General features: G+C 43.6%; 1 protein-coding gene across 2 annotated transcripts in view; it reads right to left on the bottom strand.

The window, feature by feature from the left end:
* Nucleotides 1–11,121, bottom strand: part of si:dkey-151g10.3 (serine/threonine-protein kinase WNK1) — a 35,340-nt gene extending 24,219 nt beyond the window's left edge. For both annotated transcript variants that reach the window (XM_035656908.1, XM_035656909.1), the window contains exons 1-2: nt 10,545–11,121; nt 1,286–2,484 (exon numbers count right to left, since the gene is read on the bottom strand). In XM_035656908.1, the coding sequence (XP_035512801.1) occupies nt 1,286–2,020 (735 nt within the window). In that variant the 5' untranslated portion in view covers nt 2,021–2,484; nt 10,545–11,121. The remainder of the gene's footprint in view (nt 1–1,285; nt 2,485–10,544) is intronic.
* Nucleotides 11,122–11,618: the final 497 nt, after the last annotated feature.

Here is an 11,618-nt window from a genome sequence, read left to right as displayed (position 1 = left end):
AGAATAGGTGATGGGGGGCATGCCTGCTGCTTGTTAGTCCAACAGACGTGCATGATCTCAAGGATTAGTCAAGGCTCTTGTTTTGGAATTAGCTCCAAACCAAACACATGACTGACTCTTCTCACACAAAGCCAGCAGTCAAATCAGATGGCTTACCATAACACTGCTCTCTATTGTGGGGCCAAGAGTCAGAGGGATGCATTTCTTCTCTCCTCCACAAGTCTGTCTCCCACCACATGTTGAATTCACACCATCTAACAATGTTTCCCATTACTTCTCAGTATGTTAAATCCGGTGGTCTACAGTATGTACTGTAAAGACTTTGACAGCGCTCTGTGTTCGACGTTTATCAACTTTCATTATGTTCCTCCCACTGCAGTGTCAATGCGTGACAAAGAGTTTCTTACAGTAATGTTTGCTATTGTTACATCTACATTTGCTACAGTATTCCTATTTGCTCTGTGCTCACAAAATGCATCCTATTTAGAGCTTCACTTTCATTTCCATTGCATACCTCATTACATTACACAATAAACAAGAGTAGGCTGTAACGTACTGCATTCGGCGCATGTTAAAACTTGCCTAACTACCAACAAAATTCTAACCATGTACTTTATAGTAAGAATGTGAATGCTTCAACTTGTTATACATTCACTTCTTGATTAGTCTCAAAATTAGGTTCTTTATGAAGCAATTTCCCTAAAGTTACAATGCAGAGTGAACACACACCTTCTAGACCTAGAGTCTTATCAATACAATCCCTAAAATTAATACTAAAGTGTCATTAATATAATTCAGCCAAATGTGGAAAATGCTGTTTCTAATAGGATACCCTACCACAACAAGAAGAAGCACTGGCAGCCCATGATTCTATTATTCATAAGAGGCCTGGAAAAGGCAAATCCTCCACTTTCACTTTGTGCTGTCATTCAGCTTCAAGCGATGCTCCTCCTTTTCACCCCGGTCTCGCAGTATGAATAGCAAGCAGACAACGTGCTGAGATTTCCAGATTTCAGGAGGAAGAGCTTCTGGGACACATCTAATACAATTCACTTCAAAAGAACAACAATGGGCTTAACGCTCTCCAAAGCACACTAATTGGAAATATTATTTGTTGATATCAAGTATTTCCATTTAGAGTTGGCTACACATACTGGATTCTTAAAGCACATTATTTGTTTTGGGTTGATTCTATCTTGCAGCTAATTTGTGCCAGCTAATACAGAATTTATAATTGGCAGCACAGTCTGAAAAGTGTGGGGGAAAAAAGAACAGTTAATCTTACCTGAAGTTCACACCAAGCCACCTCCACCCAAGTCTCTGTGTCCAGGCCTTTATACACAGTCTTGAAGGCTCCTCTGCCCAGTTCAATGTCAAACTTGAGGAATCTGCCTCCAGGAGAGGTGGCCACGGCCTTCATCTCTGCCTCCTCCTCCTGCTCACGGTCCCTCTCCTTCCCCCTCTGGGCAGCTGTGAGGGAAGGAGCATCCTTGCCAGGCTCCTGGCTAGAGCTGGGGCAGGATGGGTCATGGCCCAGGGCAGCACAGGATGAAGCAACCCCTTGCTGCTGAGCACTGCTGGTGAAGACTGAGTCAGAGGAACGCAGCTCCAGGTGGGGGGCACTGTGGGGCGCCTCCGGGGGCACCTCCACCACATCGTCCTCCTCACAAATCTCCACACTCTTCCTGAAGAAGCGCTTCTCCCTCCTCAGTCGCTTCTGGCCAGTGTCAACTGGTAAGGAGGGTGTGGAGAATGAAATCGGTCTAACTGGGTTCTCCTTACCCGCCTGGCTGGCTTCCCCTCCTCCTCCTCCTCCTCCTCCTCCTCGGATTGCTCCATCCTCTCCTCCTGTTGTTTTCCTCTCCTGAGTCTGGGAGGAGGGGAAGTCCGAGGGGGTGCTGTGCGTCCTCTCTCTCTGTGGGTCAGCCCTGCCCTCCCGCTCCGTGTCCTCCTCCCTCTGTCCATCAGGTTTCTCCGAGGAATCCTCGGTGCCTGTGGGCTCTCCTGGGTCAGTAGCCATGGGATATGGCCTTTCCCACTCCTCCTAGACCTCCTCCTCCTCCTCCTCCTCCTCCAAACCTTTGCTCCTCTGTCAGTCCCCGTCTCTCTCTCTTTCTGTGGTCACCCACTCACCCCTTCTACTCTATTAGGCTGTTCTTCCAGTGCTGCAGGTGACTGAAAGCCGGTCTTGATCAAACCCTCCCACTTTTCTTCCGCTGTCTGTCTCCCTGCCTCCTTTTGTTAGGTACTTTACAGTAGCACAGGAGGGTGAGACCACAGCTGTTAGAGAATAGTTTCTGTCCTCACTTTTCTTCTCACCATTTCCTAAATTTTCTTTTCACTTAGTTGCAGTACCAAACCAAGTAAACCACACGTCTCCCAGCTCTTACAAAAACACACAAAACCAGGAGAGTTTTTCAAGCCTGTTGGGAAAGCTGCTGTGTTTTTCTTTCAAACTGCTGTGTGAATATCTTCAAGTAAACCCTGCAAGACAAAAACAAAACACTGCATTAATATTTAGACAGTCAGGGAAGAAAAGTATCGTCATGTCATTGCCATATTTAACTCTTATAGGAAGAATGTAAGCGGCATTATTTGTATAAAATGAGATACATTTGAATAGGAAATCTAGAGGCTCCCCTGTACTTTAGAGGGATAAAATGGACCAACATCAAATAAGTAACATCACAGAAAATCCTCACAGCATCTTTGTAAGGAAATGGACTGTCACAGTAGCCTAGTAAGTCTGTGTAAAAATATGTGTAAATTGGAAAGGATTGGATATGAAATGCTGAAAGATTCCACTAAGAAGACTTGGAACAGCTCTTTCTTGTAAGCCCAACCACTGCTAATTCTTGCAAAGAGACAGTTTTTCCCTTAAGAACATGGAGTGTTGTTAGCCTCTAAAACTTACATTAAAGAAACAAGCATTAAAGAAAAACCTAGTGTGAAGTAGATCCTGAAGATCTCCATAATTGGTACAATGTTTCCAGTAATCAGACACAGGGTAAAACTTCAGAAAGTGGAAATGTCCGTAAATGGTCTTTTTCCACGGCCGCCTGCCAAAGTGACCTGAGGTAATTAACTGGAAAATGTTAATTCAAACTTAGTAGTGAACTCTGGCAGTCCAACACGTTCCTGTATATGGGAAGAATATTCCAAAACCCATTGAGGAGAGCAACCACTTCATCTTTGTTAAGGCCTTAACTTTGCCCAAAAGAATATCCGTCTTACCGGGTCACAAACTACGCATGACCTCATCAATCATCAAGTGCACTTTTATCAGCGTCTTGTGACTAAAGTTGTGTTCAACGGCTCCATTAGTCAACAGAAAACTGCAGTTAGGAGTATGCGATCCCAAACATTAAATATGGATGATGAACTATGGGCCGGTGGAGCGTGAATAATTCATACACAGAGGGATTTTCAAACTACGCTGGAGTGACTACCACACATCAGCGACAAAGGGCTCATAAATATACACAACTATGATTACGATTATCACCAGCGCAGTATTACTCAGTGCATACCCAGTCAACCATTCAGTCAGGGTGAGAATAGAGAGTTTTAAATTGGCCCTCGGTAATATCCTTTGCCAACATAAGGTGAAACTGAACACAGCAGGTTTCCTCTGACATGGCAATATTGCTGCAGTCCTGTAGCTCATTCACAGTGTGCGTCTGTGTGTGTGTGTGTGTGTGTGTGCGAGAGTGTGTGTACGCTAGTGGGCATCTTTCTCATGACATCTTTATCTGCACTTCTCCTCACTCTCCATCTGTCCCCGGGTGTTGTATCTCCTCTGCCTTCTGACAGCCAGTGATATCTCAGTGGCTGCATCAGAGCTGTTTCATTACTACACCATCCAGCCCTGAAGTGACTCTGCAGCCAATATCTAAGAGACACGCTTGGGCTACCAGTTACGGATGTAATAAAGCCCAAAGTCACCGTCTATGAGTAAGCAGCTGAACTTACAGGAAGAGAGCGTGCTAATGCATATCAAAAACAAAAGCTGCAGTGCAGGAATGTGCCTGTCCTGGAGTGTAATGGTGCAGTAAATGGAAAGTAAAAAGTGCAGTCTAGGTCAGAGTATTAACTCACTTTACATATTAGTTTACAACGCAACCCATATTACTTTACAACTGAACATGTGGGACTTTCAAGGGCCACTGTATGCACCCCTGTCTAGGGTTACAGCACTCTTAGGTATGAAGCTACCCACAAGGACCACACATGTACAGTCCAACCTGGCTGCTGAAATGTGTCTGCACTGACAGGCGGCCTCACTGAAAGCAGCAGCAAGTCTAGACTTTTTCTTCAATTTTAATGAGCAAAGCCTGCCGTTATCAGTGGGGGCTCGTCCAGTGGCTCACAGTAGCTATTATCTCTTTTATAGCGTGGTCATTAATACTTACATCAAGCTTGTTGTCTCTTCGAGCTCAAAGCAAAGGAGCCTGACATGCAATGCAAGTAGCTGTCAGTCAAATTAAAAACACAATAGGCTGATATTCTGCTAAGAGGCTCCCGAAGAAAAAGAAAGAATTCCAGTTCAGCAACATTCCTGAGACACAGACACATTATCTGCGAGACAAACTGTAATTAGCGTTAAGCCAGCAAGACACTGCGCACCTAATACCATAATGCAACAAAACAAATCATGAAATCACTGCCACATATTCTACTGTGTGTGACTGCAAATTGTTAAAGTGATTCTGTTCTGGAAGTTTGAACTAGAAACCATTTATAGATAAAATGATTAGATGGGAGTGTCTGAAAAATGAAACATATCTACAGGGCTGTGACTAACAATTGCTTTCATTTTTATTTTGTATCAATCACTTAGTCAGAGCATGTAGGTCATTAAATGATTAAACAAATAATTCAATGATCAGTTATCCCGTCTCAATTTCTATCAACTTCTTATTCGACACTACAGAGCAAATTACTTATCTAAGACTACTGTGACCGTGACTAAAAGACAATTATCTGAGTTACGGCAACCCAGGGGGGACACACCGTAGTGTACAGTGAGACTAGAAAGGTAAAGGCCAACAGGATGTGGGGAACATAAAGGGGGGAAAAACAACAGGCGATAAAGAGAGGGAAGTTGCCCTTTAAACGGGAGCTTATTTGCCCATGTCCCCAGGGCAAGGAGTTCCCATGAAAGCCACATACCGGACAGAGTTATCACAGTACATCAAACACGCTCAACCCCATCACTGTCTCTCACACCCGCCCAGTCTCCCTTCCAAACACACACGCACATAGACACACACATAGATAAAGATATAAGACACACACCAGCAGGCTAGAACAAACTTTCTGTTTCTCTCTCTCTCACACACTCTTTTCTATCTTTTATACACAGACAAATACACACACACAAACATCAAAAGCAAACCCTCTCCCGCACCCAAACTGCATGTCCCTTTCAATGAAAGAATGCCGAAAGGAATTTCCTGACACCAGCCAAATGACCAAGCAACTGCCCATATGGGCCAAAGTGGTAAACCAAAGCTGAAGATAACGAGATTAAAGTCGCAGCTGAAACGATGACATCTCTCAACGGCAGCAAAAAAACTCCAGCAACACAGCGTACATCTTGTTGACATGTCAGGATCATTGTCTGTTCATTTTTCTATCAGCTCAAGGAGTGCATGAGAACTGAACATCGGACTTGCTGCTCTCTGCCTGCCCCCCAGGCTTCTGTGAGGCTCCTGCACGGGGAGAACACCTGCAGCTGCCTAATCATTTCTGAAATGTGCAGCGAAAATCATTATGACACCTTTGCTTCATGACTGCCAAAGATGTGATTTCTATTCTACTCTCAAAACCTGCTGAAAGCCATGTTTGCTTTGCGCTAGTGAGACGCTCGCTTGTGCTACCTCAGAGAAACAGGGGTTACGCAAGTAACCTAAAGTTATCTGTGCTCAAAGTTTTGAGACAAAGAGAGAAAAAAAAAAGCCCTACTTTAGTTACGCTTTCTATTGCACAAAGACAAACAAAGGTGCCAGCACAGAAAGTTCACATCTCCTACACAATCTGCAACTTTAAACACAACAAGTGCATCGCAACCCTATCTGCCCCCTGCACTTTTTCCACCCCTTACTTCATGGGGATACACACATTAATCCCCTGGAACCAAACTGCCGCTGGAAAATTGGGCAGGCAGACAAAAGAAGAGCCAGGGGACTCTGTGTGTGTGTGTGTATGCGCGCGCACCGGCAGCCCCGTTTTTGCAATTGAGGAGGACATGTAGATGAAAAGGGTGAATAAAAAGTGGCGAGGGGGACAGGAAGGGATTGTGGTTGGTGGGAGCAGGCGGACAGCAGAGTTTCAAACAGAGAGAGAGAGAGAGAGAGAGGAGAGAGAGAGAGAGAGGGACAGGAAGAGATGGTAGCGGAGGGGGCCGGCTAGTAAGAAGGGCTGGGGAAAAATGTGTGGTGAAAGAGAACAAGAGAGAGATAAAGAGGAGGGTGGAGGGGGTGGCACAGACAAAAAAGGGGCTGGGGGGTGCAGGGGGGATTTTGCCTGATAAAATATGTGCCAATGTTTGTGTGAATGAAAGCAGTGACTATAGCTAAATTTTTGCCTGAACAAAAGCAGCTACAGTTGTGCGTGGAGAGGAGAGGAGAGGACAGGAGAGGAGAGGAAGAGGAGGAATGCTTTTAGTGCTTGGAAAAGGTTGAAAACATGAGGTGATTACATTAGCATAGGAATAGTTTCCGTTGGTATGTCCAGTGTCACAGCGAGACTGGGTGCAGAGGGCCAAGAGAGAACAGGGTGAAGGACTCAGGTTATGCTGTAAACCTGCTAATATGCTCTTCCTGCACTCTAAATACCGGCCCCAAAAAACAAAACAGTTTTAAGTGGAGCGAAAACGATTAATCAATTGGGGCGACGGACAAAAAATGACCACCTTTATTTAACTATATACTAACTATCTCGCTAACTCCGGTGATAGTGAATTGTATATGTTTTGGTTTTGGACCTTAGGTTGGACAAAAAAAAGCAATATAAAAAGGTGTTACCCTGTCTTCAGGAGATTGTGATGGGCATTTTCTATTTTCATTTTTTTGCTACTGAGCAGTTTTTCCTGGGCTAGTTCAGTGCACTTGGACTTAAATGAATGGTTGGTTTGCATTAAAAATAACTTGAAGATGATTATAAATGATTAATTATAAGTTAAATAGCAAACGTCTTACTAAATGTAAGTCTCATCCGTTAGCACAGGTGTATAGTCAGGTGTAATTCAGGTGTAGAAGTATTACCAGCGATAATTTAACAATGTTTCTTCATCAGCTACCAGCTAGCTGCCAATAGTTTGCATAGTATCCCTTTGTTGATTACAGGACTGAGTGAGCTTTGTTACAGCAGACAGAGAGTCAGGGATGCGTGGAAAGGCTCAGTAGATACATTTGACTGGAGACTGAGAACTGAGAGAGAAGTATGCAGAAATGGTGTTGGATTTAGCTAATTAAGTAATAGAATACCTCTTATTCCTGTAGATCAAATACAGACCACATTTAACCAATTCCACCAATACCTGCCTGTAACAACAACTTTTCCACGCTTGATTGATGCAACAAATGTATCCAGCCTTTTGTCCAATTCAGCATTAGTCCCACAGAGATTTAAAAGGGAAATGGGTGCTAAGTAATGTGGGTAGACGGGGCAGAGGTAGCACAAGGTCTGAGAGCAGCCGGCCAAAACCTAAATGGGCTCCATGTCAAGCAGCAAGTATTGTGAAGATCACAGATCTGTATCTGAACTCTGCAGCTCAGCTGTTGACCACAACGGCAGGTAAAAACAAAGACCATGTTTGTTCAGTGAGGCTGTATCGTACAGGCATGACTGCTGTCATAAAGTCGCACCAGGATACATCACTATAAGTGGCAGGTGTAAACCTTCAAAGCGCTGACTTTGTCTGTGCTGCTGTCGCTGTGAAAAACAGGAGGCCGTCAGGCTCAAACTATGATTGTGTGGCTCAGTTACGATCAATTACAATGTTCAAGACAATGTGCACAGTGAGGGAAGAGGGAATGCTACAAAATAAACTCACAAGCTAATGAACAGATCTTAAAAATCACCCTTAAAAAAAAGCACCATTCATCTAAATTCAGTACAGTAATTTAAGAGCAGTGTATGTGCAACTGAATAAGAAACGATAATGTAATTAAAACTGCTCTAACTACTCAATCAGGGTTGCCACTCTTTTGTAATGATACATTTCAAGAACTTAAGGACATTTTTTTCAAAATGAAGGGCCACAATTCATGTAGATATTCACATGTACAAGTCTAACCCAGTACGGTACAAAGATTTAAAAAGGTTTGACTTAATTAGATGGAAGGCCAGGCACCATCATATTCCATAAGGATGAAACCTTTTCTGATTAACATGTCCATATACAATCATTAAATTACGCAACTTAGGCAATATCTAATTCAATGTGCTAATGTGCATATCAATCCATTTTTAGGCCCAACACATAAAGCTCTTTTAAAACTTTTATTCTTGCTTTATTGTGATCAGTAGCTAAAGAGCCAGTGATGGGCGGAAGCTTTTTTCAAAATATTGTTTATAGAAAGCTGTATATATAGCATGATATAGCACATTATTTATTTGCATGACTGGGCCTTAATATACTATATTATAGAGCCACTGTTTGGTTTGTCTGTTCTGGGCTACCGTAGAAACATGGCGGTTCAACACGACGGACTCTTTGGCAGGCGACAGCCGACATCTGTAGAGAAACATGGGTGAGGAAAACACAATGATTCCTATATTCAGGTCATTATACACTAACAAAAACATACCTAGAGTTTATTATTTTCCATTTCTGTCAATAGGTCTTCCTAAATGTTACACACTGGACCTTTAAAGGAGACAAATAACCACAAATACACAGGTCTGTGGACAGCCTAGCTTATCAGCTGCATATGAGAGAACAGACAGCAGAAAGCTCTGTATGCTTGTGCTACATGGGGAGTGATCAACAGGAATACAGATCATGCTTGGACCAGCGCTATAGACGTCTAAACTTCAAACTGAGAGATATAGAAATACAAGGATCTCTTTAATACTCGCTTTTAAAGCTCTTGATTTTTTGTTTTTTTTCTTTATTCCAAGCACTATCAGGTACTTTCCAAACCCCATGGCAACAATGTCAATGATTGCACGAGTTGGTTCAGCACATGTTGCTTCCCAGGGCGTCTTCAGACCAGGAAATGTGATGAAAACTATCAAATGCTGGCCACTAGAATCAAACACACAATGGTTGTTCTCTTCCCATTAGGGAAACTCAAGGCTGAAAACACAACAAGGACTTTTGTCCAATCCAGGTCAAGCATGGGAGAGTGCAGTGTAGGTAGCACACACACAGTACTGTTCAGAGAGAGAGAGAGAGAGAGAGATAGATAGAAAGAGAGAGAGACAGACAGAGAGAATATGTGTTGTCTAACCTCCCTTTTTGTTCTCTTTCATTCCCCTCAGCGAGCAGAGCCATCCCATACCAAAGGATTCCTCTAATCCAGGTGAGAGAAAGGCTCCTTAATCAGCCAATGATGAATCAGGATTACATGTTGCTAAAGTAGCTTACTACTCCTGGAGCTCATATCAACCACTGAGCCCCTTTTTACTCCTGCAAATGGTGTCTGAATGTTTATGGATGACGGAGTACATCCGAGATCAGCAAAGTGTTGATTTCAGTAGTTTCGCAGCTGTCAGCCTTTTTCAGGAGAGGAAGCGTCCTCCCCTAATGTTTTGAGTACACCACTATCGCTCCCAGTGGAACTCTCAGATACAATGTTTTGATTTGTTTCTATACAATATCAATACAGGCGTTGAGGACGGGGGTGCTGCATGTTGTGCATAATTTATGGATGAGATGCATGTGGGTGTAGCTGACATTCTGACTGCTTTTTAGGTTCATTTCCTAACATATATACGTGTATGTTATAATAGCTTAGAGCAGATAACCCAGGATGTGACCGGTCGTGCAAGCAGCCACTGCCTATGAGGCAAAATGCAATGAGTGTATGTTATTTATAGGCTACAGCATACATGACACAGTGATGCCAGGATGTGGAGACAACATGAAGTAACGCTATTGGCTAGCCGGTAGCTCAGCTGACTTTTAGTAAACGCCATGCAAACGGTGAAAGACACAGAGTACAATCAGCACACAGGGCAAGAGCACAGTGACTGACACCACAAATGAAAATCCCCAAACCCTGCTGGTCTTTTAATGCCCTGAGCACAGGCAAATCATTCAAATGATGGGGCTGAACAGTTGGTGTCTGAGGGCCTGTCAGCTACTCTGTCCGCAGGTCTGCACTTGACTTAAGTGTTTTTACACAGCATAATGTGTTTCACAATAACAAGCACCCATAGGAGGGGATAAATGTCTAATAGGCAATCCAGTAGTGCTTAAACACACTGAACACACAATAACAACGTCTCCCTGAGGACCACAGCCTTGGAATAAGGTTAAAGACTTATTTGCATTGTAATTGAAATAGCAAATGACAACAAACATCACTCACCCAAATGTAGCATCGTAGGTCGTCGGTCCAGCGATATATTTCTTTCAAAGAAAAACGAGCAGCTCAGCGCAGATAGCTAGCTAACTCACTGATAACTGGATTATTATTTTTTGTTATTATTATTCCTTTATCTTTTTTTTTTTTTTACAAACCTTATTACATGAGATTTACACTGGGCTGTCTGCCTACAAAATTATTATTATTATTATTATTACACCCACTGAAAAAATACATTTACAAAAAAAAAAAACCAATACTAATCTCTGCTCCGTTAGTTTGTTCTCTTTATATTGTGTGAACGCTTTCCGCGGCGGTGTCGGCTTGAAAATCCCCACCGGAGTCGTCGAGGCTCGGTCCGCTCAGACAGCGGTTGCTGGTTGCTCTACAGATTCCCTCACTCGCTGCTCGGGTCGGCGGCTCCGAGTTGTGCGACCCGCCATTCATGTGAACCCGAATAATAAAATCAGCAACTTATGTACATAATTTACAACGCACGAGCACGACTCCGACGGCCTTCAGCAGCTTCTCGTGTGCACTGAGCGCGCTCTGCCCGCACGCTCTCACTGCCACAGGGCTCGTCGTCATCCTGAGGACGAACGAGCGCGGCAGTTCGCTCGCTCCGCCACGAGAGGGCGGTGGCGCCGCGTGTTCGTCTCAACGGCTCGTTATGTGATTCGATGTTGCGTTCAAATGCTCCTCGTAAGATTCAGCCGCGGCGCAGCAGCCGTTCCGTTTTTTTTGGTAGATTTTTTGGTTTAAAATCTGACACTGCAGAAAAAATGAATATTGCATTAAAATCAGTGTTGCTGCCACATGCATTGGCTTAGATCTCAGGTCCTACAAATTATTTATAAGCATCATACTCTTTGGCATTATTGATTAATGAGGACACTTCGAGAAATTGATATTTTTAAGTTTTTTTTTGTTTTTTTTTTCATTAACAAAACAGCAGAACATGAGGAGAGGAGCTGGGGGAGGGCGAGGGAGCCTTGGCGATAAGGGGGTGGTACGACCCAGTTACTACCTAGCGTGGAGGGGGCCAGCGAGCGGCGCGGCTGTCGTCTCGGTGTCCTG

The sequence above is a fragment of the Morone saxatilis genome, unplaced genomic scaffold, assembly GCF_004916995.1.
Source record: "Morone saxatilis isolate NCDOM2014 unplaced genomic scaffold, NCSU_SB_2.0 Contig15, whole genome shotgun sequence".
Lineage (NCBI taxonomy): Eukaryota > Metazoa > Chordata > Actinopteri > Moronidae > Morone > Morone saxatilis.
Note: the sequence above shows the minus strand (reverse complement) of the source record. Positions and strands in the feature narration are given on the sequence as shown.